The 19,652-nt window shown below is 39.5% G+C and overlaps 1 protein-coding gene across 1 annotated transcript in view; it reads left to right on the top strand.

The window, feature by feature from the left end:
• The window catches only part of LOC110217777 (mitochondrial adenyl nucleotide antiporter SLC25A24-like), a 43,903-nt gene extending 30,613 nt beyond the window's left edge, over positions 1-13,290 (top strand). The window contains exons 5-10 of the mRNA XM_021000340.2: positions 3,548-3,706; positions 4,739-4,891; positions 8,104-8,211; positions 9,850-10,017; positions 11,880-12,030; positions 12,538-13,290. Coding sequence (XP_020855999.1) covers positions 3,548-3,706; positions 4,739-4,891; positions 8,104-8,211; positions 9,850-10,017; positions 11,880-12,030; positions 12,538-12,722 — 924 coding nt within the window. The 3' untranslated portion in view covers positions 12,723-13,290. The remainder of the gene's footprint in view (positions 1-3,547; positions 3,707-4,738; positions 4,892-8,103; positions 8,212-9,849; positions 10,018-11,879; positions 12,031-12,537) is intronic.
• The last annotated feature ends 6,362 nt before the right edge of the window (positions 13,291-19,652 follow it).

Raw genomic sequence — 19,652 nt, forward strand, 5'->3', positions numbered from 1 at the left:
AATAATTTGCCAAATTAAAGCTCATTTTCTAGTTCACCCACTCAGCATTTCACATGGAGCTGCCTTTTTGTTGTGTAGTAAGGAAGTTAAAAGAGTTGATGGATTTTGGTACATTACTAAACGATCTAAAGATAGTCTAGAATCAGAGAATTTCAGAGTTGCAATGTACTTGAGAAGCCATTTAGTCCTACCCCTACCTGAAAAGGAATGGCCTCTACAACAGGAGTATCAGATAGTGCAACTTCCTGAGTGTAGCCAGAACCAGATTAAAATGCAATTGGGAAATAACAAAATAAATATAAATACAATGGAACATACATAATGTCAGTATGTGGTCCACAGGCATCCTTATGGATGATTTAGTGGCTCCCATTTCTGTGTGAATTTGACATCACTACTCTACGAGATTCTTCTCATGTGGTCCTCATTGGCTTGAAGACCTCCACAACCCTGAAGTTTGACTCATAGTTTGATCAGTTAACTTGAAACAAAATGGAGGTTGGCAAGAATTTTCAGATGAGTCAGTTTTTTATAACTTAACAGATGTCGATGAAATTAGATTAAAAAAAGATTCCTCTTCTACTGAATGAGTTCTATAGGTCAGAGTCACTTGTGTGTATAAGTCGAAGGCTACATCTGTGTGAGGGACTTCAGAATTATTCATATATTTTCAGCTTTCTATATTACAAATCAAGAGACAGTACAGCATAGTGAAAAGAGTACTGGACTTGAGGAATCAGGAGACCTGAATTTGAAACCTAACTCAAGCACTAAATGTATGCCCAGAGGGAACTCACTTAACCTTTCTGATTTTCTGTTTTTCCATCTTTTTTGTTTCATCCTGTGATTTCATTTACATGAGGAATTCCTGGTGAGGAATTGAAATCTGGTGGGCAGCTAGGTGCTGCAGTGGATAGAACTAAGGGCCTGGAATCAGGAAGGACTCACCTTTGTGAGGTCAAATCTGGCTTTAGACATTCACCAGCTGTTGTTAAAAACACACAGGGAGTCCAGTTTGGGGTGCAAACAAGTTATATCAACTCGGGGCTGTTTCTTCCTCGACATGTTCAGGGCCTCTTGCATACAAGTTCAGGGGCCCCCTTAACACTTTGTGACCCTGGGCAAGTCACTTAACCCTGTTTGCCTCAGTTTCCTCATCTGTAGAATATGTTGGAGAAGGAAATGGCAAATGACTCCAGTATCTTTGCCAAGAAAACTCCATATGGGGTCATAAGCAGTCAGACTCCGACTGAAAACAGCTTAACAACAATGAAAAGCTTTAAGGACACCATTCTTTACTTATCTTGCCTGATCTCAATTTCCTGGAGTGCAAGGATCTCGCCATACCTCCCTATAATTCAGTTGTTACCTGTAGGCTACAGATGAGACTATTCTTCAGCAGAGGGCACCTCTTGCAAATTCTGAGCCATTTATCCAAACAAAGTGGGTATTGTACTTACGTTGGTCATGCAGCCTTAGAGATCCCTGAGAACACACGTGATGAACATACTATAGAATCAGACATGACTGAAAAACAACAAAATGTAAACCTGCAACTATACTACCACTGAGAGTCTTGGAAGTTAATATAAATGGCTTAATCAGGGCCACTATGTGTCAGAGGAAGGACTCGAACCCAGGGCTTTTTGTCTCTACGGCTGGTTCTCTATCCATTACAATTCTTCTCATCTCTATAAAGTGAGGAATCAGACCTGTTTTACCTAACTTAAGCTTGTTTTCAGAGTCAAATGATACATATATGTGTGTGTGTATGTGTGTAATATGTGTGTGTATATATATTTGTGTATATATATACACACACACATATATATGTGTATCTGTGTGAGTGTGTGGATACACACACATACATAGTACTATTGTGATCATCCTCATGGGGTGTTGGGAGAAAAGTGTAAACTATAAAGTATTATTTAAATGTGAGCTATGATTATAATAACTCTGTAGTTATTGTGCACTCTGTAGATAGTACAAGTATTATTATCCCCATTTTACAGATGAGGAAATGAAGGCTCAGAGATATTAAGTGATCCTGCAATTTGAGCGGTTTTGAGATCCAGAACCCAGACTCTAAATTTCTGACTCTAAACCCATCTTTCAAACTTTAAGACCTGTAAAGAAAATTTTTGGTAAATCATCAAATGCTATAGAAATGTGAGTCATTATTATGAATTGCTATTAATATTTCTCCAGTAAAGTCCTTTTGTGCTGCCCCATTGTGGCAGAGAGGTGATGCCAGGCTATGTTAGTGAAGTATCTACACTGATGGATTCTAGAAAGACTTCCAAGTGTTGACATGGTAATGACCTCTCTAATTGTCATCCAAGGACTAGCCTGGCTAAGTTCAGAGAGGTTTACCATTAGGTTGGCTAAAAATTGATGGGTTTTTCAGACTCATCAGCAATACCACATACTAAGGTATTAGAAGGATTATGATTTGTATCCAGTGGAGAAGTACCCACATTAATAAAATAGCCAGTCTATTAATATATTTAAGTCACTAGAAGCTTGAGTTACCAGTACAAATTTTTTATTTGTGTATATGTATGGGAGCCCTCATATTACTTACCTAAGTGAGAAACAGTTATCAGAAGGATCTGTGATTTTATCCATGTAGGCTACTCTCAGTATGGGAACTCCCTCCACCAGCAAAGATTATAGCCCATCTTTGATTTGGTTAAGTTGAAGGAGGTACATAGGAGTGAAGTTATTTGCTTAGTAAATCAGTGTCAGAGGTAGAATTTGAAGCTAGATCTTTTGGGTTCCAAGTCTACTATACATGGAAATGATAAATAAGATGACTACTTAGGGCCACTACGTGGTGCAGTGGATAGAGCAATGGTCCTGGACTCAGGAGGATTCTTACTAGCTGTGTGACCCTGGGTTAGGGTTACTTAACCTTAATTCACTTAATAATCACTTAACTCTGATAATGCCTCCCCCCCCCAAATAAAAATGACCACTGTCTTCCTTTACCAGATGCTGAAAATAAAGATTTCTCTTCCACTATAATTTTTACTATATTGGCCCACTTGGGTTGCCTTGGTAATTGTTGGGTTCCTTCTTATTTGTGATCTTCTAGTGGAAGTGGTGACCCTGTGTTAGATGTTTTGTATAATTCTGGCATTATCAAAATTATTCCAATTTAAAATATGCTGATTGACATAGTACAGTAGTATACTATATCTTTCTAAACATAGTGTGGTATTTTTGACCTATATTTATGCTCAAAATGGTCAACAAGAACAACTATTATTTAAAGACAATAACATCCCTGTTCTTTTGATGAACAGCATTTATAATTGCTGCTTGTGTCAACTTCAAGTGAACTGGTACTTTACTTGTAAATAGGTTATTTAAAACAATTTATGCTCCCCTCTTTATTATCTAGAAAAAGAGGTTGATTTTAATTGTGTAGATAAAATAGGTGAAATAATACTTGGCTCTTACAAATAGCTAAAAAAACCTTGATCTCAAATGATCTATCTTTAATTGTATTATAATGAAACTTTTCTATCATTTTAAACAGGGGATTGATATAGGAGATAGCTTATCTATTCCAGATGAGTTCACAGAAGAAGAAAAGAAGTCTGGCCAGTGGTGGAGACAGCTCTTGGCAGGAGGGATTGCTGGGGCTGTCTCACGAACAAGTACAGCACCTTTAGATAGACTGAAAGTCATGATGCAGGTAAGTGTATGGGTCACGAGGACAGGCAGATGTGTTTCATTCTAAATTCTTCATTGAAATGATGTGAATAATTGTTTCCTTTTTGAGAGAACATTTCCAAAAAATTTTAGTGGCATAATTTGATATTCATGTTCATTTGACCTATTTGTGAAAATTCACATGCTCTTAAATTCATTTAGGAGATTCAAGAATGAATAAGATGCTATTCCTGCACTTAACAAGCTTATACTCTAGAAGTAATAAAAGCTTTGTCAGTTTTAATTTATTCACAGGAAGTAACTTAGTCTATTGCTTTATGTATTACATATTTCTTTGCTTTAGTTCAGAGTGACAAATAAAGAAGCTGAGCATGCTTATCTTACACAGGGTTGAGGAAACAGGATTAGCTGTCCTCAGATATTTTAAGGGATGCCATTTGGGTGGAAGTTACAGGGAAATAGATTTTGGCTCAATATAAAGGCAAATGTCAAGTGTATATGTGTGTGTATATCTATATACCTATGATATATATTATGTATAATATATATATATGTTTATATGGTTATTGCTACAAGCAATGATGAGCGGCATGCTTTCAGAAAAACCTGGAAAGACCTACGTGACCTGATGTAAAGTGTCACAGAAGCAGGAGAACTTTGTACACAGTAACAGCAACATTATACGACATAGAATAACTTAGCTATTCTCAGTAATACAATGATCCAAGCATCAGTATCACACACACATCTTTTATTTTCTTGAACATAAGTGGCTCAAAATTCTAAAGTTGTTCCTTTGCCTTAATGTTTCAAGGTTTGGTGGGCAAGTCTGCATTTCAGTTATTTTATAGATTTAAATTATGTCTTCTCTCAGCCTTTGCCTTTTTCATCTTTCTTAAATTCTTTTGATCCATGTAGTTCCCCATCTCTGGACCTCTCATTATTGCCTTGAGATTATAAACCATAGTGAAAATAAAAGGTTTTATATACAAATGCTTCAGAAAAATGACCATCACGCAGGCTTTAAATGAAAACCTTTTCCTTTCATTTTTAGGTTCATGGTTCAAAGTCAAACAAAATGAACCTAGTTGGTGGATTTAAGCAGATGGTGAAAGAAGGAGGCATCCGGTCCCTTTGGAGAGGAAATGGTGTGAATGTTATTAAAATAGCTCCTGAGACAGCTGTTAAATTCTGGGCATATGAACAGGTAAAATATTACTTTCTATGTAATTTATTAATAGTTCTTGAAGTTAATTCCCCCTTTTTAAAGATTATTGCCATAGAACAGGGAATGCAAGTTATTAAATATGAACACTAGCTTAATTTTTCTTAACAGGTTAAAAAACCCCAAGCCTTTATTATTGCTCTATTTGACTGTCTTTCTGGTATAGAAAGGATTTTTACTCTTTGTAGGAGGTCAGGCTAGCAGACATCCAAGGTCCCTTTATAACATTTAATTCTTATTTTTAATAACTGATTAAAAATTAATAAACAGTTATTGAGTATCCAATATGTTTAAGGTTACTGTGCCAAGTAATTAATGGCTAACATTTATGTAGCACTTTAAGGATTGCAAAGGATATTTTATCCTCACAAAAGCCTGTAAGGTTGATACTATTATTATCCCATTTACAGGCGAGGAAACTGAGTAAGGTTAAATGACTTACCCAGGTTAACATAGCAAGTGTTGGAGGCAGGCTTCAAATCCAGGTCTTCCTCACTCAAATCCAGTGGTCTATCCGATGCTCCATGCTGCCTCCTCCTGGAAGATGTACAGAGGTATAGTTTTTGCCCTGAAGTTTTAGAGATGACAAACCACTCCAGTATCTTTGCCAAGAAAATCCCACATGGAGTCACGAAGAGTCACACATCTATGTAGAGCATCTAGGTGGCTCAATGGATAGAGTGTTGGGCCTAGAGTCAGGAAGATTCATCCTCCTGAATTCAACTCTGACTCAGACACTTGCTAGCTGTGTGACCCTGGCCAAGTCACTAAACTCTGTTTACTTCAGTTTCCTCATCTGTAAAATGAACTAGAGAAGGACATGGCCAACCACTCCAGTATCTCTGTCAAGAAAACCCCTGATGGGGGCATGAAGAGTCGGGCATGCCTGAAAATCAGCTGAAACGACAACGTGATCAAAAAGACTGTCCCATCACGCCATGGCCAGTGTTCGGGTTGGTGAGCTTCTTTGAACTGGGTGAGGCTGCTTCTTCAGACACAGTTTATCCCACACTAGTCCAGCTTGGCAGGGCCTGCCAGAATGTCCACTGCATCTTTGAGTTTTCATTTGTTGTTCTTTTGGTTGTGCCTGGCTCTTTATGACCCCATTTTGGGTTTTCTTAGTAACAATACTGGAGTGGTCCTTCTCCAGCTCATTTTTACACATGAGGAAACTGAGGCAAACATGGTTAAGTGACTTGCCCAGGGTCACCCAGCTAATACATGTCTGAGACCAGATTTGAACCTGGGTCTTCCTGCCTTCAGGCCTAGTGCTTTGTACACTGTGCCACCTAGTTGTTCCTACATCTTTGGGTACCAAGGGCCAGCTCCTGGAAATTATAGGGCACTAGGAGAGGACACCAGATAGCTGCCTTCAAATATTTGAAACTCTGTCATGTAGAAGAAAGATTACAGTGATTTTCTTTGTCCCCTGAGGGCAGAGCTAATAAAAAACAGATTAAAAGATTAAAAAGAGCCTATTTAATCTGGATGGGAAGGAAACCTTCTAAACAATTAGAGGTATCACAAAGTGCAACAGATAGCTTCCAGAGCTGGTGGGTTCCCCCGCCTTGGAAGCCTCTAAGCAAAGACTGGATGACCATTGGTCAGGCATGGGGTAACCATATAGTAGATGGTCTCTGAGATCCCTTCCTCTTCTGAAATTCTATGATGCTGTGGTTCAGCTTTGCTTAGTATCTCAGTGAATTAGTGTATAAGCATTCAAACTTTGCATGCTCTCCTGGTGTGTGCATGTGTGTGTGTTTGCTTATTGAGACTGTTTATTCATTGGCCAAGCATTCATCATGTTGTTTCCAGAGCTTAGCACAATTCCTGGAACATAGTAGGTGCTTCAGAAATGTTTATTGGTTGCCATGTGCTAGGCACTATAGGAAATAGTAAAGCACTCCTTGTCTTCAGGGATCTTATCTTTTTTGAGGGGAAAGCAGCATGTACATACATAAAAAGATACAGAATGCATGCAAAATAAATAAGAAAGATAGCATGACACACATGGAGAGCTGGAGAGAGCTGACATCCAGAGGGCTGACCTGGGAGTCGCAAGGAGCTGGATTCAAGTCTCACCTCTGATGAATAGTTTCTATTTTTAGATCTGTAAGTCATACCACTTCTCAGCGCTCAGGCAGCCCTCAAGACTAGAGGCTTTAGAACAGGTGTCAGCCTATGTCAGTAAAGGGAGTTTATTTACCTGGGGGTTCTTTATACTAATAAAATCATAGGACCAGTCCCTGTTCTTATACAAATTAATTACAGGAGGGCAGAACCTTAGGCACTGGGGAGTGGGGGGATAGGATCAAGGCAGGCTTCATGCAGATGTAGAAGATAGTACTTGGGCTGAACCTTGCAGGAACCTAGGAATGCTGTGAGATAGAAGTGAGGAGAGAGGACATTCCAGGTAAAGGGAACAAGTCTGGGTGAAGGCATGGAGAGGAGAAATCAAACACTAGGTACAGGGAGAGTCATGCTGGAACATGCATTGTGTGGAGGGGAGTCATGTTTAACAAGCCTAGAAATAAATATATGCTGGAACCAGAAGGGCTTTGAGTACCAAAGAAAAGATACTGTATTTTATCCAGGAGGCATGCAGGAGCCACATGAGATCTCTAGCAGGGGAATGACTTGTTCAGGATATTAAGAATATCCTTAATTTGGCATCTGTGTGGAAGATAGATTGTACTGAAGAGAGAGTAGAGATAGGGAGAACAGGGAAGAGACTTTTACAGTAGTCCAGGCAGAAAGTGGTGAAGGCAGTGGCTTGCCTGAGTTTGGAAGGTAGCTATGAGAGGTTGTAGAGATAGATTGCCTGAGACCTGGCCACTGATTGGATATGGGGCTTGAGCGAGAGGATGCCCTGGGTGACTGGAAATATGGTGGCACTCTCAACAAGGAAATTAGGGCGAAGGGAAGGGAAGGAGAGGAAGGAAAGGTGATCAATTGTGTTTTGGACTTGTAAGTTTGATTGCCCATGGGACATCCCACGGGAAATATCTGATAGGCTACTGGTGGTGCTGCAGACAGGGATTTTGGAGTGTGACAAGGGCTGGGACTGTTTAATAGATATGGGAATCAGGTATGTTGAGATGACTGAGCCCTTTTTACACTTCTGGTCTGTGCCTTCAGTTTGTAACTCTTCTAATCTTGTATTCATGTGTGTGCAAACACTTCTTTCCACACAGTATAAGAAGTGGCTGACCAGTAATGGTGCCAAATTAGGGACCATTGAGAGATTTATTTCTGGTTCTGCGGCAGGAATAACAGCACAGACATTCATCTACCCCATGGAGGTAAGTGCTGTTGTGAAAAATCTGATGTTCTTTCTCATGTTTCTTTCATATGAGCCCTATCTCAGGTCTTAGTAGCAGAAATTTAACATTAGAGATAAAATATTTTATAGTAATAATAAGAGTATTTATATAATGCTTACTATATACTAGGCACCATGCTAAGCATTTTACAAATACTATCTCATTTGATCCCCACAACAACCCTGGGAGGTAGATGCTGTTATTATCATCTCCATTTTACAGATGGGAAAACTGAGGCAAACAGAGGTTGTGACTTGCTCAAGGTCACAGAGCTAGTTAATGTCTATGGCCAGATTTGAATTAAGGTCTTCCTGACAGCAGGCCCAGCCTCTATCCACAGTACTACCTAGCTGCTTCTATTATCAGATGGTAATTGGCTCCCAAACAAAGAGCCCTCCTTTAGGACAAAAACCACTTTGTAGCTATCCTCAAACATTTCACTGGAATTGCCATTTTTGTTGCTAAAACAAAGGTTTTCCCACTGATTGCAATGTATCTAAGAGGCCTACGCCAAAAAACACTAATCAAGATATAAAGTTGGGGGCTACTCATATTAGTAATTTTCTCTTTGGAAGAACTGCAATGGCTTGGCGGGGGGGGGGGGGGGGAAGAGAGGCAGGAAGGTGTATGTTAATTCTCCAGACATGGAGAGAATTCCTTTTTCAGCCAATGGAAATTCCGCAGGCAGAAGAGGAGGACATAAACACCACTAGCATTAAGTAAGTTAGACCTGGATGTGGTGGAATGAGATTTCACAGTTTGTGTTTCTGTGGTCCCCTGGAGTCTCTGCTTTGGGGCCTTGTTGTCACATTGCCTTATGCATAAGTACTTTCTCGATGTAAAATCTATTCCCCTTATGCTGAATTCTGACATGAGGACAATTGATAGGCTGATGAGATTTAGTGCTGGTAGACAATCTAGAGGTCATCTAGGGTCAGAGGTTTAGAACTACAGGCTGCTTTGAGGTCATCTGGGCCAACCTTTCATTTTACAGATGAAGAGACTGAAGCTCAGACAAGTTAGGACTTTCCTGAAGGCAGACAGATATCCGATGGCAGAGCTAGAGTCATCTGGCTCCGAGTCCAGTGCTCCTTAGTCCAATCACCTTATTTTATAGGTTCAAGAAAATCAATTTGACAAACATTATATATTGTGCAAGGAATTTTGCTAGGTACTCTGGGGATTTATTTTTCTTTTGAAAGAGGTTAAAAATAAAAATAGACAAAAAGGAGGGGCCCCACAGCCCAGTAGAAGAGTTTGGGGATCCCATAGTTGCTTGCCTACCCTGCTGCTGTTCACCCTCTTTGCACAGCAGTCTTCCCTTATTCAGAATTCCACCAGCAGTCTACTTCTTGCTGCCTGAGCCTCTTACCTCTTGGCTTTCTCTCCCTGGCAGGTACTTCTACGGCCTCCTTAGGTTCTTCTTCTTCTACTTGTGATTCCGAGATGGAAACCATTAGAACTTAACAGCAGTGACATTTTTTTTTAAATGTAAGAGGTCGTTGAACTTTAAATTTGGCATTAGCAAGATATGTGGCATCATCCAATTCATGAGAATGTCGAGTAGTTTAGGACACTTCAGAGCAATTAAATACATCTCTGTCTTTTTACCTTCAGGTTCTAAAGACCAGGTTGGCTGTAGGCAAAACTGGGCAATACTCCGGAATGTATGACTGTGCCAAGAAGATCTTGAAGTATGAAGGCGTGAAAAGCTTTTACAAAGGCTACATCCCAAACTTCCTTGGTGTCATCCCCTATGCAGGAATAGATCTGACTGTTTACGAAGTAAGTTTGTTCCCAGGGTAAATCTCACAAATTTGTTGGCTGTATAGCTGCCTTCTCATTAAAACCTAAGCTTATATTACCTTTTTTTTTTTTGAGGCAGTTGGGGTTAAGTGAGTTGTCCAGGGTCACACAGCTAGTATGTATCTGAGGCCACATTTGAACTCGGGTCCTCCTGACTCCAGGGCTGGTGCTCTATCTACTGCGCCACTTAGCTGCCCTTTATATTACTTTTTAAGGAAGAAAGATATTGGAAATTTGAACCCTTCTAATCTTGAAGAAGGGGAAGAGAAGAGGAGGACAATGGAATGATAAATTGTAGGGGATATTTCCTATGGCTAATTAGGACATGGTATTGTTCAGGCCCAGATCCCTGATTCCATCTCCATTTGGAATAATTAGTTTATATAATGTCAGCGCTGGAAAGGTCCTCAGAGATCATCTAGATTAGAGGGTGGCAAAATATGGTGCATGGGCCAACTCTTACTGTCGCCGTCATCATCGTTGTTGTTTGCCCCAAAAGCTAAGAAGAGTATTTATTTATTTATTTTTGCTTTTTTGGTGAGGCAATCAGGGCTAAGTGACTTGCTCAGGGTCACACAGCTAGTAAGTGTCCAGCATGTGAGGCTGGATTTAACTCAGGTCCTGTTGACTCCAAGGCCTGAGCTCTATCCATTACGTCACCTAGCTGTCCCTGAATTTCTTTATTGTTGAGGCTGTAGTTTGCCCATCCCTAATCTAGACCAGTCTCTCATTTTATTGGTGAAGAAACTGAGACCTAGAGATATGACACAGATAGTAAGTGCTAGAACCAGAGTCTGAACCCAAGTTCTGTGGTGCCAGAGCTAGGACTCTCTCCCACCACACTCTGCTGTTAGATGTGCCCCTAGCCCTGAAAGGCAATTGAATTTCAAAGGATCATGGCACAACTTAATGGCACAATCAAAGGATTGGCACAACTTAATAGCCGTTGCCGTCTTCTCTGCAAACAAGTGTACGTCTGGGTTATGAGTTTTACCAAGTGCCTTCAGATTTCTATAGAATTGTGATGTGATAAATGATTTTAAGAGTGGCTTTTTTCTTGATGTCTTTTTTGCTGTTTTGATCTGGTGCAAATGAGGCGATGGCTATTTTTTTGGAGCTGCTTCTGCCCTTTTATCTCTGTAGTTCAAAGTATTTGGCCTCCAGACATCATTGATGCACACCCTGGCATCTGTCTTTGTTGTACCATGGCAACAAGGGAACATTGAATATCAGCAGGCTTTTGAAACTTTATCATTTATTATTTCAATTCTGTCAAACTACACCTTTTATAGGGATCACCTCAGAACATGGCTGAAGAAGGATAAATCTTTAGATATTAAAAAAGTTGTTTTCAAACCCAGAATTTGAAAACCATTGACACCTTCTCCTAAAGGAAGAGAACTTTGAAAAAGATGTTTCCTAAAAGTCAGGAAACTTAAGTCAGCCTTGGATGCTAAGAGCCCTGCAGCTATAAAACTCTTGTGGTCTGGAGCTACAGAACCTTGGTTAATGTTAATTAGGAGAATGAACAATGAGGAAGGATCCATAAGATAATTTGGGCCAACGTTATTTGGTTCCTGAATTATACTTAAAAGCAAATGGGCAGCCAATGAACAGTGCAAGTGTCTTTTGTGTAACTTTGAACTACATAGCTGATATTTGCATTGCCTGCATCTCCAAAGAATTATCTCATGCCTTTTGCAGTGATTGAATGGGGCAAGTAGAAGACCATAGTTGATTATGCTGGGTTATGCATGGGAGTGGAAGAAAAAAGTGTCCCATTTTACTCTGCCTTGACTTGTGTGGTGGTGACAGCATATTACTTTTGTGTTCTTTGGCAGCTGTTGAAGAATTATTGGCTAGAGCATTATGTAGAAGACTCTGTAAACCCTGGGGTACTGGTGCTGCTGGGATGTGGTACCGTGTCCAGTACGTGTGGCCAATTGGCCAGCTACCCCCTGTCTCTAATCAGGACTCGCATGCAAGCTCAAGGTGAGTTTTTGCTGAAAGAATAACCACGGTAAGAAATAACAATGTTTCATGGTTTTAAAATCATCCCCTTTGGCTTCTTCTTTGGAGAACTGCTCAGTAGTCATAGGTCTCCTCTAATAAATGCTGGCTCTTTCGAGGGGACTAAAATAAGGAGGTCCCCTGTAGAACAGGGGCAAGATGATACTTCTTTACTTACTACCCCCCACCCTCCCACCACTTTGGCACAGATACCTAATACTTAGGTGTTACAGTGAGCTATAGGGCATATGTCTTTGATGCCTCTTTTTTAAAATTCAAAAAAAAATTTTTTTTTGACTGGGCAATGGGGTTAAGTGACTTGCCCAGGGTCACACAGCTAGTAAGTGTTATGTGTCTGCGGCTGGATTTAGATGCCTCTTGTAAAAAAAAATTGTTTCTTCTGTGGGACTTGGTATTCTCATTTGATTTCATCACAGGCTACTAACATGATTATCACATGCACCTTTTATTTTTTTCTTTCCTTTCTAGCCATGGTGGAAGGAGCACCCCAGTTGAATATGATTGGCCTCTTTAAGAGAATAGTTGCCCGAGAAGGAATCTTTGGACTTTACAGGGGCATCACGCCTAACTTCATGAAAGTGCTGCCTGCAGTGAGCATCAGCTACGTTGTATATGAGAAAATGAAGGAAAGCTTGAGAGTAGTCCCAAACTGAAGGGTGAATTCTTGGCATGAGCCTGATTGTCCGAAAGCATAGCAGTATCTGTGGCTCTCATCCCTTAAAGTCACCAAAGATCTTTGAGAAGAGCTGTACCATGGCCTCAGTGGGAGAAACATATCAAACAGCACATGGAGTGTCTTACCTTAATTTTATATGTGTGAAAATTTAAAGAAGAAATTATACTTTTGTTAAGTTCTTTGTATGTTAAAAACGTTTGATATTCATGAAATTCACGGAACTCTACTTGTCTTTCCTGTTGTTGTCTGTTGGCTCCTGAGGCCACAACTAAAACAATCATTCAATTAGCTTATTTCCAAGAGAACTTTTCAGACATTTACTTTTTAGTCAGCTAGGTTGATTTATGTTATCTTTTGTATTTAAATGCCTTAAAAATTTTTTTACCTGCTGGACTTTACATGTTTTTGTATATTTTGAACATCTTTTGTAACCATTAGACAGAAAAAAAACAACCAAGAGTGCATTTAAGCTAGGTTACAATAACTAAGCAAGTAGAGTTCTTTTTCTTTAAGTAAAATAAAAACACAAGCAGAGAGTTGTCGAAGTGTGAGAATACCTCCATTTCTTATCATTATGATGTGTGGAAGAGTGATGAAATGATGCTAAATTTCACTGCTTACCTTTTTGGCTTCATTTGCAGATGTTTTTATGTTAATAGCTCATTTTGGTTCTTATTGCTAAATTTGGAAAGGAAATCACCAGTATGAACAAATTAACTTAATAATAAAGGAAGAGCTCAGTGGGGAACAGTCTTTGAAATCTTAAATTCTACTTCTCAGTAATTTTCTGGAGTAGAATCATTTCTCCTTCGTTCAGTTTCTTTGCTGTTACCCATCTCAACTTGCCCAGTTTAAGCAAGGAAACAACTTTTCAATAGTTCTTCAAGGTTTATTAGTGTTTTGTTACAGCTGCCTTGTTAGTATTGATAGTATAAGTCTCATTGTCTCCATTGCATAGAAGTGAAGCAATTCGCTCAGAGGAACAGAGGTAATAAATGGCGGAGCTGAAACTATCCAGGCTATCTGATGCCAGTCAGTCAGTTGGTTGGTCAAGGACCAGGCACTGTTAAGTCCTGGGGATATAATAAAAGAGGCAAAAACTTCTTATCCCCAAACAGCATACATTCTACTGGAGAGGTGATGTATAAATATGTATAGGTATATACAGTATAGAGAAAGTAAATGGAGGTACTAGCAGATGGGATTGGAAAAAGAGGGTTCTTTCCACTACATGCCACTCCCTCCCCAGAAATGAACCTAAGGTAGTTTTCTGTGTGCCAGGTAAAATTATCCATGTATCAGAAGTGCCAGGTGTTCTTGGCAGGTGATTCCAATTCCAGGTACATTTCAGTGGAATGTGGGTGATACAGAGAGATATCCTGGAGTTGCTCTAACAGCAGCCCACATCTGTGCTCTGGAATCTAGTGTAAAATTCCTTTCATTTTGTCTGTAAGTCATTTGTTGCCAGAAAGGAAAAATTCCCATTTCCAGTGTGGATTTTGGGGCCTGAATTATTTACTGCATGTGCAGCCAATAGCTAGGTACTAATTTGTTTTTTTTTTTAATTTATTCTGAATTTATGGAAATAGAACAAGTATTTCCATAACATCATAAAATAAGAAAGAAGATTGTGCATGAAACTACAAACTAACTATGCACAACTTGCTATTCCTTTTAAATATAGGACAAAATTATCATGTAAATTTCTTTTTTCCCTCCCCTCCCCCCATGGCTACCATTAGACACAAATAGGGGTGTGTGTGTGTGTGTGTGTGTGTGTAAAATTATCCTATACATCTAGTTACCAGTTCTTTCTCTGCGTGCAGATAGTGTTTTTCTTCACGTGTCTTTTATAGTTAATTTGGGTATTTATAGGCACCAATTTACAAAATGTTTCCGATTTGAAGAGTACTTTAGAGCATGAAATATCTGTGTTGTAACATCACTGACCTGAATTTGTATCCACAAAACATTTTTTTTTCTGGGCAGGTTATTTTTTTCTACCTGAAATTTGTTGAATAAGATTTAGGAATACTTGTTTGGAGCTTATAACTGAGCCCCCTTAACTATAAATAACAAGGTTGAGGATTCCTGATAGTGAGGCTTTTTTTTGGGTGCTGGTGGTTGTAATAAAGCACCTAGACATGTGAAAAAGCAAGTGCTGCTTGTAACTACTGGTTGCTTTTCCTTAATCTACCTCCTGTGTTTTTTGAACCAAAGAGAGCGTCAAGGTATTGGACCTCTACTGGATGCTTGGGAAATCTGATTTGAAAAGTAACTTTCACACAAAATTATTCCTGCCAAATGTTTCCGTGTCTAGAATATATACGAATGTAGAATGCAGTTGTGTCCTCCAGGGATTTCTTGGTACCTTGGAATAAGCCCTAAATAGCTCAGCAGGATACATATACACTTCAGTCTTTATTTTATTTGACAAACAGGAGGACTGATCATTTTGCTGACTTTGACGTATATCTGGCTGCTGAAAAAGGGAAACTGCTCAGCTGTCACCATTTGCCTCTATAGAGATTATTTGAAATGTGTGAGGAATGAAAGCGATTTATATGTGCGTCATCTTTCTCTCTTGAAAACATGTTTACTTTCATAAAGCTGGAATTTTAAGATAGTCTCTTTCTGGCATTGGACCATGTATTTATATTAAAACAAGAAAAAAATTTTGTTTTCAAACAAATATTCCCTGTTTTGTGTGTGTGTGTGTGTGTGTGTGTGTGTGTGTGTGTGTGTGTGTATGTATATATATAGCTTTCTCATTATATCATTAGTACTGAATAGTAGTTATGGTGTTGTAGATAGCGCTACAGCCAGCTCAGACTGGCTTGGGAAAAGTAATTGTTAAACTTGTTTTTAAAAAAGTTTTTTATTGATGTCTTTTTTTAACATCAGAATAGTTAAACCCAGTATCTCTTCCTTTCCCCATCCCAGAGAGCCATCCTATATAACAAACAGGTGTTTTTTTTTTTAAAGAGAAAAAATCTGCACAACTTATTGATACATTGAAATATTCTGAAAACATGTGCAATGTATAACTTCTGTGGACCTTCCACTTCCATGAAGGGATGGGTTGGGTGTGTCCTCTCATGTCTCTTCATTCAAATCATCCTTGATCTATCTTTATAACCCTCCTAATCCCCTCCCCTATAGGCTCATCTCTTCCTGAGAATGCAGGGGTCCCCTTCCCCTTATTGCTAACTCTTGATTTGATCCAGGCATATTACATGCAACCCCCGTTCCTCTCCCCCTTTTCATTCATCCTTCTGTTTTATAATATGGTCCCACAAAAAAACATTGATTCACTTATAGGCAAGATGTCACCAAGTTCTGTCCATAATATCCCTGGCCTGCCTCCATACTCTTATCTCCACCTGACTTCTGATTTTACTCATCTCTTTGTGTATAATTAGAAAATCTCTTAGTGTTTTCTCTGTTGTCACTTGGTTGCTGTCCTAGGCTCTTACATTTGTTCACTTCTCTTGCATATCTGTTGTCTGGAGTGTTACAGAAGCAAATAGTCTCTTCAGGTGTGGTTTTCTTCCTAAGAACGTTTCAAAAGGCTCTGTTTTTGAATGTCCATCTTTTAAAAATTTATAGTTAAGCTCAGATTTGCAGGGTAGGTCACCTTGTACTGCATCTTGAGCTCCATTTTTCTTTGGAACACATACCATTCAAAACCTGGAATTAATGTTGCCAAGAGAAATATCAACAATTTCAGATATGTAGATGATACCACTCTGATGGCAGAAAATGAAGAATTAAGAAACCTCTTGATTAGGGTGAAAGAGGATAAAGTAAAACCTGGCTTGAAGATTAATATTAAAAAAACCAAAACAACAAAAAAACCTAAGATTTTAGCAACTGTTTGAATCACTTCCTGACAAATAGAGGGAAAAGAAGTGGAAGTAGTGTCAGATTTTATATTCTTGGATGAAAGATCCCTGCAGATGGTGACTGCAGCCATGAAATTAAAAGACTCTCCTTGGAAGGAAAACTATGGCAAATCTGTACAGCATACTAAAAAGCAGACACATTGCCATGTGACAAAGGTTCATATGGTCAAAGCTATGATTTTTCCACTAGCAATGCACTGCTGTGAGAGTTGGACTATAAGGAAAGATGAGCACCGCAGAATCAATGCTTTCAAACTGTGGTGCTGGAGAAAACTTTTGAGAGTCCCTGGGACAGCAAGGAGGTCAAATCAGTCAATAATGAATGAAATTATTTCAGACTATTCACTGGAACGTCAAATACTGAAGCTGAAGTTTAAATACTTTGGCCACCTAATGAGAAGACAGGATTCATTGGAAAAGACTCTGATACTGGGGAAGATTGAGGGGGAAAAAGAAAAGGGGATGGCAGAGGATGAGATGAAGAGATAGTGTCATGGAAGTAATAAACATGAGCTTGGACAGATTTCAGGACATAAGGATGAAAGGGCCTGGTGTGCTGTGGTTCATGGGGTCGTGAAGAGCTGGGCATGACTAAGAAACAGCTATTGCACTTCCTCCTTTGTTTTCTGGAGGGTGCAGAATAGTTTTGAATTATTCAAATGTCTTTTTCTTTGTATTTGAAGGTCTTTCTCCTGATTGTTTGCAGACCTTTTTTTCTGGATTGAATTGTTACATTTAACTACTGTATGTCTTGGAGTTTGTAGAGTTGGGTTTCTTTTTTTCCTCTACAGGCAATCTTTGCATTCTTTCAATTGGTATTTAATTTACTTTATTCAGAAGTTCGGGGCAGGTTTTTTTTTTTTAATTTCCTGCATTATAGTGTTAAAGCTTTTTGTTTTGTTCTGTTCTTCTGGGAGACCTATGGTCCTTGAGTTACTTCGATGTACCCTGTCTTCAAGATCAGGATGTTTTGCTTGGATGGTGAATGTATTTTCATTAAATGATATTTTTCTTTACTTCTGTTCTTCTAGATTGTCCTTCACTCCTGTATATTTGCAATCCCATGCTGTTCTTTCTTTTGTTTCTTTAGTGAGACTACCATCACAGATTCAGATTTTTCCATTTTGCCCATTATTTTTGCTGTGAAGACATAAATTTTGCTCTCATAATTCTCATTTCTCTTTTAAGCCACTTAGGAACAGTGTATTGTAGTTCCATGTTTTCCTCAAATTCCACAAGATCCTTTGCCTAATGTTGGATCATTTTTCTTTGTTTTGAAGTATTTATTTATAGATGCCTGGACTTGTTTACTAGATCTGGAGACCATACCTACTTTTGCTGTTAATGTCCTCCCTGCTTATGTTTAAAGTCTTTTGAGTTTTCTTCTTCCTGAGAGCTTTGGTAATTTTAGTCCTTCTTCCCCCACTCTCCCCCCCCCCTTCTTATTTTCCCCTATTGCTCACTTCCTGACTCTTTCCTCTCTGGTGGTGATTTTTTTTTTGGGGGGGGGACTGGATCTCAAAGTGTCTCAGACTCCTCCCATATTGAGCAAATTCATGGTTCACCAGCCTAGGTCTCTGCCCCAAGTGACTTTTTGAGTGGACAGAATTGGCCCCACCCAGATGCTGAGCTCTTTCCCTCAGGTTAGTGGAGTGCTGCATAGCCAACCCCCCATACAATGTCCCATCACACTCCCTCTGTTCTTTAATTCTCTATCATGGCACCAGTAGTTCAGAGAACTGCTATATTGGGTTGTCTTCTGTAATTTGGATCTCTGAGGCTCTGGGAGGAGGGATTGTATGGGGCTGAGCTCTATTTCAAGTCCATGTCCTGCCCCTTTCTCTCGGTTCCTCTGCTTTTCGGCAGAGAGAGTTTTCAGAAAAGAATGCTGCCACTATGGTGCTGTCACAGTCTGAGCAGACTTCTCCAGGCTGGATCATGGATTTTCACTGCGCTGGAGAGAGGGAGTGAGAGACCAGCATAGGTGCTGTGTTTTGCTGCAAACCTGTCTGTCAGGTCCTTGAATTTTGTTGTAAAACCATGTATCTGGTCCTTGATTTGACTAGTGCAACCTCAAATGTGGGGAAAGAGTACTGAGAGAGCTTGGGGTCACATCAGTTCACATTTTTTATCTTCCTTCTAGATTCTGGGTGTCCTAGACATGGAGACAGCTGAAATGGCTTTGTCTTGGGTGCATAATTTTTGTTTTGGTGAGGTTTGAGAGATTGTGGGAATCAGAGAAAACGCTTAAATCCTCTTGGTTGTTGTTCAATTGTGTCTGACTGTGACCCCGTGGACTTCTAGGCAAAGATATTGGAGTGGTTTGCCATTTCTTTCTCCAGTGTGTCCCCATTTTATAAATGAGAAACTGAAGCAAATAGGGGTTAAGTGACTTGCCTAGAGTCACACAGCTGTCTGAGGCTGGATTTGAACTTGGATCTTTTTGACTCCAGGACCTGAGCTCTGTCCACTACACCACCTAGCTGCCGTCCAACTTGACGGTACCCTACCTCTAATTGTTGAAAACTACAAATCAGGGCTTGATGTATTGTTTTGTTGATTGTCTAGACCTAAGAATGTGATGGAGAAAAATGTTAATATGCTGATTTTTTAAAAAAAGTGTTGTGAGTACATCCCTTTCTCCCTCCCCCCAGTTGTTAAACATTTACCATTCCTGCCTTGGAGCCAGGAAGACATGGGATCAAGTCCTGCCTTTGACATATTGGCTGTGTGACCTTCTTCAAGTCATAGAACATTTCAGTGCTCTAGGAAACTAAGACTTACAAGTTGCATAGAAAGTGCTGACCTGCATCGGTAGAGAGAATTTCCTCACCTGGGAGTTCCCTATATCAATGAAATCATAGCTCTAATCCCTTTCCCTTTCATTAGCCCTAGAAATGACCAACTGAGTTCACATCATTGGGAAGAGGACTTTGGAACTCTCTTTCCTATCCATGATATCATCCTCAACTATTCTGGCTCATGTTCATCTCTCCCTTTTT

Source organism: Phascolarctos cinereus, unplaced genomic scaffold, assembly GCF_003287225.1.
Source record: "Phascolarctos cinereus isolate Bilbo 61053 unplaced genomic scaffold, phaCin_HiC Scaffold_5;HRSCAF=322, whole genome shotgun sequence".
Lineage (NCBI taxonomy): Eukaryota > Metazoa > Chordata > Mammalia > Diprotodontia > Phascolarctidae > Phascolarctos > Phascolarctos cinereus.